Here is a 19817-nt window from a genome sequence, read left to right on the forward strand (position 1 = left end):
TCCTCCTATTCCTAAGTGATGAAAATGAGCAATACCCAGGATGTGAAAAACTTTTTTCCAAAGTCTGTTACAAATTGACTATAGTCAGAATCTGTACAAAAGACTCATGAAATGATATGCTGAAGACATAATGAATAAAAATGAATACCATAGAGGTCTAACTCTGAAACTTTTATAGAAACAGTTGCATTGACTTTAATTTGTTTTTTCAGAGTTTACGGTGAAACTTCTAACATTTCTAATTTTTCCAATAGTCTGTAATAAAAATTAAATGTATATTTTTGGAAGGGAAAAACTAAAGTGTGCGATGAGTCTATAGCATGAGTCTGACATTTGATTGTTTAGATCTATATATATTCTGTTTTGAGAAGGACAGCAAGACATCCATATTTTCCACATTGGTATTTCAATTGTGGTGATTCAGAAGTGGACAACATGTGCAAATAATCAGCAGGGGCCTGACTGCAAGCATTTGAATGACTAAGTTCCCTGTAGGGTCCATCCCACATAGGTAGTTCTCAGTTTATAAAGTTAACTACACACAGCAGGGATATTTACCTTTTGGAACTACATCTTGATGCAGTCATTTTCGCTTAGGCTAATTACACCATAAACCTATATCTAAAGTTATACACAAGATTAGATGCCAGCTATGGCACTTGAATGTTGTCCTAATTATGTGCATTAGCTAAATAAATAAGCACACTTGTGGTATCTATAAGCATATCATATATAACATGTAACAACAATAAAAATTAACAATTTTTAACAATTATCTTCATGATTTGCTAAGTATCAATGAGTAAAATCAAATTCAATGAAAATGTCTTTCAAGTGAAGAGTGCTCCACTTGTGTTATTTATTTTACTATACTCACAGATTCAAAGACTGTTTCCCTTTCTTCTCTCCATAGGAAATGATCTATTTCTAGTTGCTGTGCATGAACTGGGACATGCTCTGGGCTTGGAGCACTCTAATGATCCCACAGCAATTATGGCTCCTTTTTATCAGTATATGGAAACTGACAACTTCAAACTACCTAATGATGATTTACAGGGCATCCAGAAGATATATGGTATGTCTCGTTTTAATTAGGAAACTTGAACATTTTTGCTTAAGAATGGTTGAGAATCTCCTGTTCACACCATCTCTGAAAAAAAAACTGTTGGGGCATCCTCTGCCACTTGCTGTCCCAAAATCTTCTTTCTGTGATGGCCAAAGATTATGGTGAAGCTCTTTTGCTTGGTTACTTTTACTTGGTTTTACTTGGTTTCTAACTGTTCATAATTTGCATTCAAATTTGCACTCAGCTGGAATGGTAATCTTAAAAGTTCTAAAAGACCATAAGGAAAATATCTGCGAAAGAATTCTGATCTTTTAAAATATTAAGGCATGCAAGTTTCAACCATAGTGAGCTTATTTCTGAAGTACTAAAAACACATATAGTAGTATGAATTGACTACTTCTCAGTTATCAAATGATTGGGAATAATCATTAATTATAATTGATAATATAAATATAATCAATAATTAAATAGTTCCCTGAATAGATCGATTTTGAGGTCTAAAAAAACCCTTCATTGTAACAAGTATAGAAATGAATTCTGCATGAACTTGAGAAGGCAAAGTAACTGAAAATTGTAAATGAAACCAAACCAAAGCAATACCTTTATTCTGTCTATGGGCTGAATCTAAAATTAATACCTGTATTATTGTTTCTGGCATTTCCAAAGCCATAATTTTATTCCTGATTTTAAAAAACTGATTCTGTAGATATTTATTAAGCAGTTGGAAGTTTTTGTTGCTGCTGTTTGATTTGTTTATTTTAATATGCATTTTCCTACAATGAAAAAACTGTTCTGCCTCTATCTATATTGAGATATCTGTATAGTCTATTTATGCCATGCATCCAGTATGTATAATTTGGACCTACCTTGTTTAATATTCTCCAATTCATTCTGTATCAGATTTAGTTTTGTGCTCAAGGTTTCTTTCAGTTTAGAAGCTAAACTGAATATTATTAGGTCCATTCCTTACTCATCTGTACTGCTACGAAGGCCACCTATGTTGGTAGAGAAAAACAGTACTGCTAATTAGAACTTTCCTACCACTGTTTTAAGTTTTATATTAACAAGCTTTATAAATATCATATTAGCAAGCACTGATATATGTTTTCATAAAGCTTAAATAGTAGTTTAAAAATGATTGGCTTAGCAAGTTTTTTGTTGTTTTTTCCTGTGTGATTAGCTAAAGGGAAGGTTGTTTCTCATGAGCTCAGTTGGTAGTCTAGACGTAAAGGCTAGACACCAATACTTTGCCAAAAACTAACCACTAAGCTCTAACAGCTGTGGGCTATACATTTGGAGAAGTGTGTTACCCCTGGGAAGTAATATCTGACATCACTAGCAAATAGCATACAAAAACTTTGGTTTGGGGTTACAATCTTTCCACCATTTGCTACTGCACACTGATTCCTTTGCTCCCTTTAAAATGAAATGATAGGGAATCGTATGACAATAAAAATGTCATACCTATTAAAATAATTACTTTGATCTGCAATTTTCCTCCAAACACCATTATTCACTGTAAATTATAAATGCCGCAAATTTTAAAACTGTGAATGAAATAAATGCTATTAAATTGGATGACAACCATTCACGGAGTTTACCATTTCCTTATATAGTCAATATTTTTCTCAGAAAACTATGCTTATTTTGAATAAATACCAGAAATTCAAAGGCCATTTATGCAGTTTTAGGGTTTTCTTATTGTTCAAATGTCTTTCTGAACCTAGTCATGCAAATTATGTTTATATTTTGAAATCAAAATTGATTGTGTATTTAAATGATTTGAAGGCAGGGCAAAATAGAATGAGCTAAATTAGCACATTCATCTTGTTTCCAGAAATATCACTGTTCCAATGGGAGCTTCCTCTCTCTTTATACATAGAAAACATGAGTAAATGTAGTAATACATGTTGAAAGGGAAAGATAAACTGAAATGAAAGTAAAGCATTATGCCATTAGAATTACAAAAAGCATTTGCCTGAGAAGGCCCTTTGACTTTTGAACAGAGAACTTATGAGTGGGACACTTATTTGCCATCAATTCCTCGTATATTATGAACAAAAATGTGCTTGCTAGAAGAAAAAGGGTTTTAAAATATTATACAATTAGTTTTAGTTTTAGTTTTTAATTTTTGTTTTAGTTATTCCTTTTCAATTTATCTTCAGAAATTCTTTTAATCACTAGGTGTCTAGCTTTGTTAAAATCACTGACAAATGGAAATTTAAAATTAGACATAATTAATTTAACTTTGTAGAAAATTTGTGAATTAGAGTCTTTGTTTATGTGGATGCCTGTGATTTGAATTCCAGTTTCAAGAACATTTAGACATAGCAAGGAGTATTGTGGAAAGCTAGGAATGTATCCTGAAAAAGACACTAATATGCCTACAAATTGGGTCAGCAGTAATTATATAGGTATATACAGGCATATGTGAATTGATAGGTAGAAGAAAAAAGATGACTTGAAAACATTGGTTGACGATGTTTTGATTAGGAAAGGGTTCATTATTTCATTAAATAGGCAATGATTTGGTCTTAAAATTTCTTATTCAGCTGGTATCCAATGAATTACTTCTCATCTGAAATGATAGTGGAATGTGCATCCTTTTCAGATTTTTGGAAGAATGATACTGAATAGTGAAAAATAATTATTTTCTTCATTAATGTCTTAGTTCTGTAGCACACCTTTATTAGACCCTTTAACAGCATGGGAGTGGCAGATCACTTTTTTTATTTCCCTTCCACTGGAGGTTTTACACTGCTTAGTTTTTTTGTTTGTTTCTCTCATTCCTTTTTCTATTCCTTCTTGAAATGTCACTGATTGGCAAATAAATTACATCTTGCTGCCATTTTTAAAGGTCCACCTGACAGGATCCCACCACCAACAAGACCTCTGCCAACAGTGCCACCTCATCGTTCGATCCCTCCAGTAGACCCACGGAAAAATGACAGACAACCTAAGCCTCCCCGGCCACCCACTGGTGACAAACCTTCCTATCCTGGGGCCAAACCTAACATCTGTGATGGGAACTTCAACACTTTGGCTATTCTTCGCCGGGAAATGTTTGTTTTCAAGGTAGGAGGCTGTGAATTTTTCAGTGTTACTTCAACTGTCTGCATTTATTCTTTTTTTTTTTTTTAAAAGCAAGATCTCATTCACCATGACTCCACTTTCCCAGCCTTCTTGCAGTTAGAAAGTTTGAGAAAGAAATTAAAAAGTAAATATACACATGGTTTAAACATCTAGCAGACGGCTGCTGTAATGTTCTAAATTGGGAAAATGCACATGTCGGCAGAAACTGTAATGCTTCAAAATGTAAAGGTAAATAAATTCTGCATGTTATGAAGAGATAAAAAAGCATAACTCATAAGTAGGAGGTGGTAAGAATGACTCTGTTGGGAAAACAGCCACGTCCAGACAGTAGATACTGTATGTCTTTAATTCTGTTTTGTTTTTATTTTGACTGGAAATAAAATATCAGATTTACAATTAGGTCAGTCACTTAAAAAGGAAGTACCTAAATAAAGTCTTTGTCACAAAAATACACAAAAATTTACTGCAGATGTGTTATTGTCTATTTCCATTCATATTCTATCTCTAAGCTGATATATGCAGTATATGCAACAAACTGAGCTAAACAAACTGAACTGAAGAGCAGCCTTTTGATAAAAGGTGTTTGCTTGGGCTCATGAACATCAAAGCCATCTTAGGAGAATGATCTAGGATATTGTATCCAGAAGGCAATCAGTGTTGAAGAGTAATTACAGAATCCTTATTATTCAGTGTCTTAAAAAACTTGCTGACAGATTTTGCAGTGCAAACATTCTGGAAACATGCAACAGTATAATCTCTTATTTTGAACTTTTTGTGTGCCAGATGTGCTTCAGCAATAGGAAGTGTAGGACCTTTGTTTTGTAAATCTTGACATGATTCAACATGAGTGGATTGCAATTTTTTCTTCTGCAAGTGTATATGAATTTGTCCTAAAACAGGAAGCTCCAAGTTCAACGTTTTTTGTTGGTCTTTCTGAGAGGATCCATTTCCCTCATGTTTTCTTCTTATGTGCATTATTGCTCCAGATTAATCTCTTTAGCAGCACTGTCTAAGTTCTTACTGTCTTTAGGATACCTCAAGAAGATATTTACTGATAGCCTCACATGAATTCATTCAAACTTATTGAGCTACCTTCACAACTGAGTGAGCAGGATTTTTTTTTTAAATTTTATTTTTCCCATGAAGATCTAAGGATTTTTCCATCCCTGGGAATGTCAGACCTTTTCATTTGCTTCATCTTCAAACTCCAGGAGGTCCTGAATCATCAGTCTTTTATGACTAAAACTCAAAGGTTAAGAAAGAATCATTTTCTAACTTGACGTTAAACAGGATATTAAACTACCTACTTCAATCTCATATCATCCTCCTCAAGAGCAAGAGAAAATACTGTCATTTATTTTAGACATAAATCAATAAATAGTGAAATGCTATCCCACTAACACAAAATTTCCTGTCTAGCCAAGTCTGTGTACCTGGAAAAATAACATTGACCATCATTACTGATCACTCTTTGCTATTCTGACTGAAAAGACTGTACTTTCTTCAAAAAGCATTAGCTGCTTATTGACTTAACACTGTATGTTTACTCTATCACATATATGCTTGCTAGTGTGCAGACTGCCTATTTGTTCTAACAGGTAAAACTTCATTCATAATCCACACTGGAATGAGGAAACATGGACAAATATTAGAAAGAAACAACCAGAATCAGAGTGTGTACAAGCTTTATGTTTAGAGACTGACTCCAAAATTAGGTTGTTATTTTCTTAAAAGCAAAGTGTTATGAAGAGAAGAAAAAGATAAAATTTCTCCAGGTTAATTTTTTTAAGAGTCCAGCAGTCCCTTAAAATAACATCAGAGTATCTGGTAGTATGGCAAGGCTTAACTTCGGTTCTCATGCTAAGCAGTAGAATTTAGTTAAGTATAAAAATCCTGACTTTGTAGTCTGAGTGTCTTTGAATACTTGCATTAGTAGGCTTTAACTTTCTGGTTCAGAAAATAATTTTCTAAGGAAGATTTTGGTCTACTAAAGCAGCTAACTGTGGATTTATTTTTCTTTTTTTTTTTTTTTCTTTTTCTTTTTGTGTGTGTGTGTGTGTGCGTATTCTGGTGTTTTGGTTTATCTGGTAGATTGTTGGAATTTTTTGTTGCTGTTGCTCTCTTGTTTGTTTATTTGGTTTGTTTTTGTTTTTGTTTTTATGTTTGTTTACTTTGCATGACAAGGAGCATCAAGGGTGCAGGTAAGGGAAGAAATTGGATAAGTCAGAGATGGTTCTTATTTTACTACTTTTCTTTGCAGATGTCAGGGAGAGGGAAAGCAGGTTACAAGTAAAAGCTGAGCACATCAGGCTGTAGTAGAATAACAGGAATTCATTTTCAAAAGGTATAAACTGAAATAAGGAATGAATTAAGGGAAAGCATCCAGCAATGGAGAAAGTGAAGCTGGGATTTCTGTGCTCTAACACAACAGAAAAGATCAACCTCCTTGGTCTTGCCCCTTAATGCTAGTATGAAGAAAGTCTGGGAAGACAGGGGAGATGAGCTAAGAGCCAGGTAGAGGAGAGGTGGAGAAGAAGCGGGGATTTATGGCAGTACTGTACCAGGTGGAAACAATTAAAGAACAGTTATGACCTCCAGTGGAAGAATTATTGCAGGATAGTTCCCAAATGAGTTAAAATTAATAAAGTTGAAGGCTAATCAAATTATATCCTTTGCTTTCTTCCTTTTTATCCACAGGTTTGCAATGACTGTGTAGTTGCAAATTTTACTGCTTTCTGAATGGTATGCGTGCTCCGTATGAATTTCGAAATTAAAATAGTGAATATCTCATGAGCCAGTCTCAAAATCAGATGCTCAATTTGTTTAAATAAGCCTTGAAATTGCTTGGGAGCTTAGCCATAGAGTTGAAGAATGCAAGTCGTCTGAATAATTAAATTCTAATTTGAACATAAAATTGAAGCACAGAAGATAACACTTAGAGATATACCGTGGATTTTTGTAGTAGATGACAAACAATATTAATTTCTAGAGGACTGGAAGGATTTCTAGAAGGAAAAATGAAATTTACAGTCATCCTTCTTTTTTGCCATTGCTTTGACAAAAAGGCAATCATAGTAACACTTGATAAAATTTGTGTGTTTTTAGAGAAATGAAGTAAATAGAAATTATTCTTTATGTAACATTACTGGTAAATACAAAAGTAAAAGCAATCAACCTGTCAAAGATTCCCCCGAAGTTCAGCAAATAACATTAGAATTTTGCAGATCAATTATCTTGATATAGATAGTAAGAAATGATTGGATCTTAAGGAAAAAATTATGTTTTCATCAAATATATATAGAATACTGCCATATATTTTGTTCCAAAATTACTTATTTTCCTGAATTCTTTAAGTTACATGCCCTAAACGTGTCTGTGCTAGCAGTAAAGCGTGGGGACACAGAATGCTAAAACCCAAAACTATTAATTTAAGTCCATGTATTTTAAGTATTGGCTTTAAGAATTGACTTAAGTGGTATTTTAAAATGTATGAAGTTTGTATGTTGTTCTTTCAATTAATGTTACTGTTTAAAATGTTCTTGAACTGGTGAAAGCTACCATCAGAACAAGAATTTCTATGCCAAAATTCACCAGTGCTAAGTTTTTATCTTGGGATTCCATTTAGCTTCTGTAATTATGTTGAATGCAATTAGTATTAGCTGACACTCTCATTTCCAGCGTTTCCTCCTCCAGCAATTTTCTCCCCCCTTTTTGGTTAGAACTCTCCTGGGTCATAGAAAATGGCTGAAAAATGGAGAAAAACAAGTAGGGAAAGTTGTGCAAAGTGGTATGATGCTGCCTGTATGCCTGCATCTAGTGGAAAAAAACTTCTCAGCCATTGTATGTAGCAAATAAGTGGTATCTGACAATCCTGTCTTCTGCTTGAAGTCTCCTGAAAGTACCACTAGGGTTACTGCTTTATGAAAGAAACCCCATTGTTTAAGGACACCAGAAAAGATCCATTCGTGCAGATGTTTACAACATATATTTCCAATTTCTCCCTGTGTTCTGTTTTTCCAGCCTTCTGTAGAAAGAAGAAAAAAAGAATTTTGATGAATATCCTATCAGTAAAGGTACTTATGTTAACAACTTCTGAACATTTTATACAGTTTTTAAAAAGTTTCTGAAGGTCCAGTGGTTGCACAGAAAGTTTTGTCTCTCAAAACAGGAGGGCAGAGCCACACTGCTTCTTTATTCTGTTATTTTTGAGATGTGTATAGCTTGTGTTTGGCTGTACATGCTGATAGTTCCTTGGCAACAAATTTACTTCTGGTACTGCTTCAACCATTTGTGTAACTGCTGTTAACTTCTTCTTTATGCTTCTTTTAAGTTGATTTTAACAAAATCTTTAAATGTAACAAAATCCTCTATTCACAAATCCAAGCACCAGATGTGTCAAACAAGCAAACTAGAGAGACAAGTTACGTCTCCTTGACAAATAATTTTGCTTCATGGAAGACATTACAGTGATACTTTCTACTTCAGTGCTAACTCTTTAAGAAACAAATTAACGATTCCAATATAACCTATAATGTTTTTAGTATTCATGTTGCAAAAGTTAACTCATTCCTTCAAGAATAGCACCTTTAACCACTGCCATATGCTAGACTGTTCGTTGAAATGTAAAGTGTACAAGAAAGAAGCTTGTCCATCAGAGGAGGAACATTTACAGCTCAGAGAAATATCTTCTCAAATGTTAGTGTTGCAGATGGTAGAATAACAAAACGATTTTTAGGAAGGCCTCAACACTCTGTGTTTTACTATTTTACAGTAACTTTTCCACAACTTACAGAAAATTGTTTTCCAATTCTTCATTTGCTAAGAACCACTGTAAAAAGGTTTCTGATGTGCCAAACAAGCAAAGGCAAATAGGCTGTCATTACCTCTTGACATCAGTTTAGGCAGCAGTTTCTTTCACATATAACAGTATAGATGCCATTCAATAACTCTTTCAGAATTTGTATTTATACAGAATATGCTGTTAAACACAAAAGGAAAATCCACAACAACTACTAATCCTGTTTCTTGTTATGTGGTAAACACAAGAGGATTTTTTAAAGCGTTTTAGCATTGACTACTTAATCATAACTGGTAATCTAATAAAAATTTCTAAGAGACAGAAGGAATGTAGAGACACAGAAGTAAATGTGATATGAGACCTGACTCCACATTTGAAAAGATATTTTTTTAAAGCTGTCCTAGACTGTTTGTGTAGCTGTTTTTCATCACGTGATGCTGTGGATGTCTGGTCTGTCAGCTGCAGCCTGGGAAAGTTTAGCAGAGGAAGCTATGGAAGTAAAGACTTGAGGATCTAAGAGGATAAAATACTTGACATCTCAGCTGCAAAAGATTAGGAGTGGGAAGTCAGAAGAAGTTAAGACTGCAGAGAAGAAGTTAAGACTGCAGAGAGTAGACTCTTTTCTCCATGCTTTTCAAATCATTATGTTAGAAAGAACAATCTGATGGGAGGAGGACAGCTTTATTCAGATGTCAGACTCCATGTTGAAAAGAAGAGAGAAAAGCAGCGAATATTCAGTAGGGACTTTAATGAATTACAGTAGATGAAGCCCATTGTAAATGTACAGGATGGATACTCTATGGCACAATGCAAATTGTAGAATATCAAGAAGGACAAAAACACAGGAATGCTTTCAGCTATGAAATGACTACCGAATAGTCATAATTTATGTACTTTAATATATGGGTACTTTAACTGTCTAATGGTAAAATATTTTCCAAACATTATGTAAACCTTTCAGTGTCCTCCCCTTTCATAAGCTCCCTTCAAGTACTGAATGGTCTTAACAAGCCTTCTCCAAGCTAGAAAAGCCCAACTCCCTTAACCTTTCTTCATAGGAAAGGTGCTCCAGCCCTTTGATAATCTTCACAGCCTAGAATAGTTCCATTAAACTCCACCCTTCCTTCTTTCCTTTAACAATAATTGTCTTGTTCACAGTTCCTCTAAAAGATGGGAACCCAGTCATAGCAACACTTATTATCCAGAACTTACTAACCTATATGCATATTGTTACACATATAAATATAATCTATAGAAAGATATAAAGAATTACAACCGCATATTATTAGGGATTTATTTACAAAAGTGACAGTGTAATGTATTTATATGTTATTCAAACTCATAAACAACTTGAACAATCAGTTACAGTATCAGTCTGTACTATCTGGCTAATAATACTCATATTATTCATGTACTGGCCTATTGCAAAGTATGACCTTAGAAGGATGCATGACTCAGTATCTTCAGCAGGGCTTTAGATTTGTCAGATGGAAGATTATGATTTTTTCCAAGAAGGCTTTGTTTTCATTGGCAAATGATATGGTGTGAAAGGATTTGATCAGCATCAAAGCAGATGGTCGAGAGCTCCTCTCATGTCTGTCATAAGTGCTTTGCTTTTAATTAGATACAGTCTGTCCTCTCAGGCCAAACAGTTCCATTACAAATGTAGTTCAGATTTTTTTCTGAAGAGCAGCCATCCCTTAGACACTGGTGTCTTTGACTGTAGGCCCCTTGATGGTGTACCACACAATGCTTTCATTCAATGCAAATGATGTTAGCATGTTGTTAACACGTCAGTGTCCATGCCATCTTGCCTTAAATAAACCCTGCTCTGCAACACACATATTATTATTTCACCTCAAGCTATTTTTTGAGTGACACAATGGTACCTGTTGTTTGACCATCTCTTCACTGCATGTTTAGATGATGTACATCACAGTAGAGCCCAGGGCAAAGGGGTAGATTTAACAGATGTCCTGAGACATCAGCTTGAACTTTTATTTTCCCTGAGATAAAAATAAGACAGAATGCCTTGTTTAAACTCAAGTTAAATTCAATCTAAACATAGAAAAATTCCTTCCTGTTTTAAAGCCTTACAGAGAATCTGTGGAGCCTCTGGGGCTGCTCAAAACCTGACTGGACCGAACTTTGGGCAACCAGTTTTATCTGATTCTTTTTTGAGCAGGGGAGGTGGTCTCCAGAAGTGCTATCAGTGTCAGCCCTTCTGTGATTTTATGTAGAACTGAAATATGAAGATTACTAAGGAATAGAATTGCAAAATGCCTTTTCATCACTTACTTTCCCCACTCTCCTCGAAAACAGGGACTGAGCATTTTTTTCAGAAAACCTCCCAAAACTTCTGTAGATACCTTCCAACCTCAGCCATTCTGTGATGCTGTGAATCCACTGAAATGTGATTGTTTCAACAATCCATGTTCCAGAACCATTTGATCCATCATTTCTTTTAGGGTACAGCCCTTACAGGGAGTAAGTAGTGAGATTTGGTCAGGAGTCTGATTTTTTACTGATATCTTTGGGTGAGGAGAAGAGGCCAGGGACAGCAGACAGGGATATGTGGCTGCTGTTCATGAGGGGCTCCTGGGAGGACTATAGGAAGGGGAAAATCTACCTTCTCAAATTGTGCAAGGCATATTGTCTCCTTTCTCCTTTCCCTGTATCAGCTTTCAGGAGAAATTGCTATCCTTCTCAAGGGTCATACTCTGGTCTAGAACACTTTACTAAAGTACTGTTTCCTTCTGTTCTCATGATGAACCATTAACATCCACACTTTCTTCACAGCATTTACATATTACAGTAAGAGAGTTCTGGGACCCAACTACTTTTTCACTTATTATTTTACTACACCAGAAATCACTTAACAAAAAGCACTAAGGAATAATAGAGTACAAAATGTATTCAATTTTTAAATTTGTCTATTTTCAGAGATTTGATGTTCAAGTGAACCAATGAAAAAAATTTCACTGACAAGAGAATTGCAAAAAAAGCATCGCTGGCAAAAAAATATTTGCAAAAGCAAGCACAGCAAGGACAAATCTAAAATTACATGGAGGCATATCTTCAATTTTGTACCACCAGCAAGTGACGGAATACTAATATTACATTTTAATTGGGGCTACCTCTTTGGTTCCTCTCTGGGGAACCAAAGGGAATAAATGCAGAAACACCAAGCTCAAAGATTAATTACAATTTCTTGGTGAATAAAATGGTAATCTTTCAACTAATTTAGGTAAAGATTCTGGGAAACCATTGTAATAAATTGCAACGTAAGCTTTTCCTAGCAAGATATTGACCAGTCTTGGAAAAATTGGCTTAATTTTGATTTACAGCTAAGGCTTTATATTAAAAGAAGTATTTATATTTTAGTTATTCATTTACTTTTCTATTTATTGCCTATTCAAGAGGTTAAGGATCAACAACACAAAGTTTAGTACAGATTAAAATAAAATAATCTCATTTGTTCTTAGTTGTTTCTTGTACAAAGTGCTGCAATATAAAGAAGTTGAAGTCTTAAATAATTGAATGATATCCACATACTTGTTTTTTTTTCAGTAATTCAGTGAAGCACTATTCACAATTTGAAAATCTACTGAAATATAAGAAAATTATAGTAGATAAAATTCTGTATTTTCTTCCTTTTTATAAGCCATCAATGAAGTATGGTCTTCTTTGCCTTGGAGTAAAGTCTTGGCCCAATTAAAAGTAACAAGAAAAAATTCTATTGATCATTATAGAATCAGGATTTCACCACTTAAATTGAGCACTGAGTAATGGGGATTAGGAAAAATAACACAAGAAGCAGCACGTTAGCTTGTAATATTAAGTATATGAAATCAAGAACTGGTTTGGTATATAATATTAAACTTGATCATACTGCTCATCCCAGTCCGTAAATTGAAATAGGGCAGGAACAGTTTAAAGTAATGATTTGAAACACATCCTGAAGAAAACACTGTATTATTAGATCAAACAGTGCACTTGACAAAAGAGGTCAGTGCTTTCCCCTTCTCCATAGCAGTGTTTTTTCTCAATCTTACCATGATAGAGCCTTTGCAGACATTTAGTGCTTTAAGTTGTAAACTCCTAGTTTATCTGTAATCATATTTAATTTACATCATCGCGTATTCACTGTTAGAAAGTCCTTCAATTCTTTTATGATCTAATTCCACTATCTGAGTGAGAATGCAAAGACAATCAAATATCTATCATTTTTATATCTGTTTTTTATCTCAGCTGATGTTGTTGTTGGCTGATCTTCACTGGATGTGAGACTCTCCATGGTCTGTTTTACGCTTTGGTCATTTCTGTCAATATCAATACTGGATCATTTCAAGAATAGATGTGTTCACCCACAGAATACAGTGTAAACCCCTGCAGTCTTTTTCTAATCCTGCCACCTCTATAGACAAAAAGACTTGCTTAGCCTTGCAGCATGGCACTCAAAGCCAGTTCTGGTACCAAGATATATTTTTTGTGCTTGTTGTTAGCACAGTTTCACAGAACACAAGCATTAAACTGAGATCAAACAGCATATATTAGTGTCTTAGCTGTTCAGTGCTTTGAATCCAAAATAACTCCTCTAAACAGTTCCTTAAATCATGTCTTCCCCTATTTTCATAAGTTATCAGCTTATCAGAGCTTACTGCTTCATTCACTTACTAAGCAATATGAAATACTGACTTAAAAGAAGCCTGTATTAAATCCACATATAATTTTAAAAGCTGAATTTGGTTATGGCCTGGTATGTGTGTCTTGCTCCTTTTTAGTGATTTGTGTGGACCTCTCTGTCTCAGCTCATAGAATCATAGCATCACAGAATGCATCCTGTTGGAATAGACCTTCAAAGTTCATCTGGTTCCAACTTCCCTGTCATGGGCAGGGAAATCTTTTGCTCAGTCTTACAATGGTTGCCCAAAGCCCCATCCAACTGTCTGTGGACGGGGTGTCCACAACTCCTCTGGGCAACCTGTTCCATTGCCTTACCACCTTCACGTTTAATACTTTCTTCTTAGTATCTAATTTGTCCTCTTTTATATTAAAGCCAGTACCCCTTATACTATAATTACACTTGCTGATAAAAAAAAGTCCCTCCTGATCTTTTCTGCAAGTTTCCTTTAAGTAGCAGAAGGTTAGTACAAGGTCTCCCCAAAGCCTTCCCTTCTCCAGGCTAAACATAGCTTCTCCAGCTTTTCTTCATAGGTGGTGCCCCAGCCCTCTCATCATCTTTGTGGCCCTCCTCTACAATCACTCCAACAGGACTGTGTCCTTATGCTGAGGGCCCTGGAGCTGAATGCAGTACTTCAGATAGGATCTCATGAAAGCAGAGCAGAGAGGGAGAATCATGTCCCTTGACCTGCATATAGTTTTGATGTTACTTCTTACTTTTGAAAGCTATTTCATGATTTACAAACAACTTGTTATTTCAGTCCATGTATTCAATTAGCTAGTTTGTTTCAATCTGTCTCAGAGTCTTGTCTCCCCAGTTGTTCAATTACAATAACTAGTCTTTGAGGTTGGGATTTTTTTTGCTTTTAGAGCATTTCATTAGAGGATTTCCTTGGCCAATGTGAATAATACAAGAACAAAGAAATATGCTTAGAAAGAATTTATTTACATTTAGAAAGATTGAGGTATAAAATAAAATGCATTCTTACTTTGTTTACAAGTGTCTTGTGTCAAAATATATTCTAGAGTACAAAGATCACTGCATAAAAGCAATGAATATTCTTTTAATACATCTATAAAAATATTTGGAGTGCTAATTTCTGTGTTCATACGCTATCAAGAATAAGTTTGTGACAGGTGGCTTTGGTTAACAGTTGTTTAACAGTTGGATATAGTTTTGTGCTCCCTTGTCTTCATGAGCAGTTGAAAAAATGTGGAACAATAAAAATAAATAAAAGTGAACAATAAAAGCATATTACAGAAGAGGCCCAGCAATGTACTGTACCTGGAAATTATGCTAGATGATCTCCAGACATGTCCTGGTCACAGTCTTACTCATGTGGGTGAAAATTATTTTTCACTAAGTGAATCCTTTTGTGTTCTGTTTGGACTTTTCCAATCTCCTTGGATTGGCAGTGATAGATAGCTGAGTTAGAGTGATAGAAGTGAGTGATTTATGGGTTTGGCTAGATCATTTCTCTGTTTGACTTCTTTTAGTGTTTTCCCTTTCAGCATCTAGAAACTTTGATGAAGCAGATTATGTTGTCTCTTGCATTCTCAGTGAACTTTTGGTTATTTAGGCCCATAGCCTAAATTCCACACAGAATCAATCCCTGCGTTTGGAGGGAAAAAATAAAGATTTATTCTCTTAAGGAATTTCTGATATTCGAGGAAAGCCCAATGACTCAGAAATATCTGTAATCCGCTCACTCCTCAGGCAGATGGTGAAGCATCATATTACATGTGATAAAGTGATAAAGACAGAGGTAGAGAAAATCCAGTTATCCTGATTTCATTAGAATGGTTGATCTCTTTTGACCAGGCAAAGATAAGTCTGTCCTGGACCATTTTACATTATTTTTATGCTATTCCTTGCAAATATGGAGCTAACAATTTCCTATGGTAAAATATGGTTTTGAAAAAGAAATAAAAGTTATATTGAAAAATGTAAGGACAGAAAAACCAAATATTTCTTATTTTCTTCTTATGGCCCAAGATAAACAGCAAAAACAAATTGAAAAGAAATGTGGAAAAATAACCTTAAATTTTCTACCTGAGCTTACAGGCAATATGCTTGATCCTCTCTGGCAGATATTTTTTTTGTTAGATCTATGCTATTGTTGTTAAGACAGTATAGCATACTGCTAAGGAATATTGTGCAGTTGGGAACATAATCTTGAAAATATTTTAATGCTAATATCCTATCTATTCATAGGTTTTCAAAACCTGATCACAACTTTATTTAAAGGGAAGAGGTAGTCCACAATTACTGGCACTCTTTTTCTTAATGAAATAGTGAAGTTTGATAACTTGAATAAAAGTGGAGAGTATACATACAATCACAGAATCACAGAATCTCGAAGGTTGGATAAGACCTGCAAGATCCTCCAGTCCAACTGTCCAGCAATCAGCAATAGTTCTCACTTAACCATGTCCCTCAACACAACGTCCAAGGGTTCCCTGAACACCTCCAGGGTTGATGACTCCACCATCTTTCTGGGCAGCCCATTCCAGTGCCTGACCACTCTTTCAGAGAAGTAGTATTTCCTAACATCCATCCTGAATCTCCCCTGGCACAGCTTGAAGCCGTTCCCTTTAGTCCTATCACCAGTTACACAAGAGAAGAGGCCAAACCCCAGCTCACTACAGCCTCCCTTCAGGTAGTTATAGAGAACAATAACGTCTTCCCTGAGCCTCCTCTTCTCCAGACTGATTAAATCAATGAACAATATCAGACTTCAGTGATGAAGGAAGTTGCAAGATTACTATCAATGATATTTAAAACAGAAGAGAGGCTCAAGTATATGCCGGATTTAATCTAGCAATCTGTTATTGTAAGTGCTGGTTATTTAGTTTCCCATAGCACTATGAGGAGAAAATATCAGTGTAAGAGAAGTACCAAAAAGTACATGTTTGTAACTAGAAAATCTGTGACTCATTTAAACAAGATATTCAGCATATATTCTATATTTCCTAGAAAAATGGTAGTGTGTTGACACAGCCTATATAAATGCAGGGCTCACAGAAACATAATTTCCATTCCAGCTCAGTTTTATACTATGATTTGTAAAGAAACAAGAACAGCTAAAGAGTAGACATCCTCACCTCATATGCAACAATTAATTAAACCTTTTCATTCTTTAGCCCCTAATATATACTGACATGCTTTGAATAGTGAATCTATCAATTTTTTGAATTATATTATTTGGAGAGGCATGTGTTTTAATGTAAACATGATACTTATTTCCATTTGAGTCAACACTGTAAAAATATTTGCAGTTTAAATATAACATATACTTTATCAGAACGCTTTTTTTCCTCCAAGACCAGGATATTTTTTGCATTTTTAATGACAATTTTATTTTTATTACTTAAAAATGTACAGTTCCTTATCTTTCTATAGTGCAGAATATTCCATGAACTCCTGAGACTCATTGACTTATATGAGAACTCTCCAAATGTACAAGCAAAAGAATTGGGTGCAAGACTATTTACAGACTTTTCTAGACTCCCAAGTGCAGTCACTACTGGGAAATAGCAGCTCTGTTAATGCCTAATGTTCGTTGGATGAAGAGTTTTGTTCAGAACTTCATGTACATGTGCTGTAACTTGCAGTGCATTAGAGCGAATGGGAGCTTTCCAAGGATTCCTGGCTGCAAGCCTAGATATAATGTCTTCAGAGGATTTTATTGTGCTTCTTTTAAGACTGGCTGTTTGTTTGTTCATATTGAATCATCATCATATGGCAGTAGGAACATTTCATGGAGTCAAAGTCTTTTTTACTTTGGACAAAATCAAAATGAACTGAAATGCTGAATCCAGTTTGGAACAAAGAAACCAAAAGGAAATATAGCTGTTTTTGTTGTTGCTTCTTTTTTTTTTTTTTTTCCTTTGACTGAATAATCAAGTTGGCAATAATACAAGATTAGTGACGTGACTTGTATTGATTTGTTACCATTACTATGTTCTAGAACACATCAGAAAAGCCATTGAACCTATCATCTCCAGTTGCACTATACTGCAAGATCTGGCACTTTTAGACTTGTAGTTGGAATAGGTTAACTGGAAAAGTTCTGGTATGGAAGACTTTCCAGGAAGAGTTAAGTGCTCTCTGAGTATATGACAATGATATTGTTTGTGGTGTTCTCTCACAACGAGCACAGATCAAACCATTGTGTTGTTACATATCTGAGAATGCTGAATTTCATGTTTAGTGTCATCCATCTGCTGGTGATAATCAAAGACTCAGTGACATAATTTAAAAGTATTCTACGTAATAGTTTTTCCTAGAACTGAAAGAATTCTGTATATATTCACAGATTTTTTTAGATTGTTTCAGGGTGTCTGGGAAGGTTAATAAATACAAAGAAATGCATAAATATCATTGCTACTGTCTACATAGGAAAAATAGGACAGGTGGATATGCATCAAAACGTTTTATAAAAAGCTGAAAAAATTGATAATGAAGAAAATATAAAATATAAATTTGAATAAGGCAGAAAGAATTAAAATAATGGATATATTGAAATCACTATTTACTAATGAGGGTAGATCAGAAACAAAATGGGGACACATTTCAAAATTTAATATTAAGCAAATGTTTTAGCTAGCAATGACCATAAACCCAATAGTGTGTACTTGTTGCTAAGAAGACCAATAGTATCCTGGTGTGCATTAGAAAGAGCATGGCCAGCAGGTCAAGAGAATTTATCCTTCCCATCTACTGTGCCCTGGTAAGGTCATACCTGAAGTACTGTTTCCAGTTCTGGGCTCTTCAGTTCAATAAAGGCAGGAAACTTCTTGAGAGAGTCCAATGGAGAGCTGGGGTTTTTCTTTCAAAGCCAAAACATAGCATCATACTAGATATGAAGAAAATCAACTCTTTCCCAGCTGAAATCAGAACAAGAGATGATTAAGAGCCACAGGCATCTCCCCTATGAGGAATGACTGAGCCCTGGGTCATCCTGGAGAAGACTTAGAAGTGATCTTATCAGTGCTTATAAATATCTAAAGGGTGGATGTCAACGGGACAGGGCTAAGCTATTTTTGGTGGGGCCTAGTGACAGAACAAGAGGCAATGTTCTATCTGAATGTGAGAAAGAAATGCATTACTGTAAGGTTGACAGAGCTCTGGGACAAGCTGTCCAGAGAGACTGTACAGTCATTTTCTCTGGAAATATTCAAAACCTGGATTTCCTGTGCAACCTACTATAGGCAATCTGCACTAGAAGAGAAATTGGACTTGACGATCTCCAGATGTTCCTTCCAACCACTGCTATTATGCAATTCTGTGAATATGATCAAAGTGTTCTTAAGTGAATACCAAATACTAACAGCAGTTTTAAGAGATGCCTCATTTAGAGTGAAATTGTTGATATGTAATAGTGTAAATTTGTTAGTGTGAATGTAGAGAAGATATTAAAAATATTAAAACTAATAATAAAACTGCTGCTTTCATCTGCACTGCTAACGGCAACAGCAGTCATTAAGTTAGAGAATATAACTTAAAAATTGTGTTAGTTAGTTACTGCAGTTAGACAATGCACTCACCTGAGCACGGAGAGGGAAGGGCCAAGGCTCTCATGAAGGCATTTGTTTTGAAAGATTTATAATCAAGGTTATGGATGCCTCTGAAAATAAGCTATGTTCACTATATTCATTTGAAAAAGTTATTTCTCCATAATTTCTGCATAAATTACGCCAAAACTGTTACATAAATAAACAAGAAACAAACAAATAATTTAATGCCTCTTCGGGCACATTTAAAGCACAAGATCTAGTGTTTTAAGGGTTTATTTTCTTTTTTTTTTTTAATATATGTATGCATATTTTGGAATATTGAGGGAAATGCACAGAGTACTTGGATTCATATTGAGCATTTCAGAGCTGTCATACTGTAGAAAATAGAATTACACCTTTTCTAATGTAAAACACTGCCATAAAGAATACTTCAATTGTGTCCAGTTCACTCTAAAACAGATGAACTTCTTGTCCTACCACTATTTAATGAAATGTAAATCCCATGAAACATTGTCACAAAGGATGTGAAGGATGTGAATAGTAGATGAACAAATGATTCTTCCACCTAATCTTCCACCTGATCCTTCTGAGAGATTAATACAGAGGCCCACCTGTAGAAATAACTATTTCTTATTATTCTAAGGAAAAATAAAAAGA

General features: G+C 34.9%; 1 protein-coding gene across 1 annotated transcript in view; it reads left to right on the forward strand.

Moving 5' to 3' along the window:
- The window catches only part of MMP16 (matrix metallopeptidase 16), a gene marked incomplete at both ends in the record, with an annotated part of 169265 nt that overhangs the window by 129268 nt on the left and 20180 nt on the right, over positions 1-19817 (forward strand). The window contains 2 exons of the mRNA XM_079533954.1: positions 914-1075; positions 3924-4141. Of these exons, the coding sequence (XP_079390080.1) occupies positions 914-1075; positions 3924-4141 (380 nt within the window). The remainder of the gene's footprint in view (positions 1-913; positions 1076-3923; positions 4142-19817) is intronic.

The sequence above is a fragment of the Tetrao urogallus genome, assembly GCF_951394365.1.
Source record: "Tetrao urogallus genome assembly, chromosome: 3".
NCBI classification, from domain to species: domain Eukaryota; kingdom Metazoa; phylum Chordata; class Aves; order Galliformes; family Phasianidae; genus Tetrao; species Tetrao urogallus.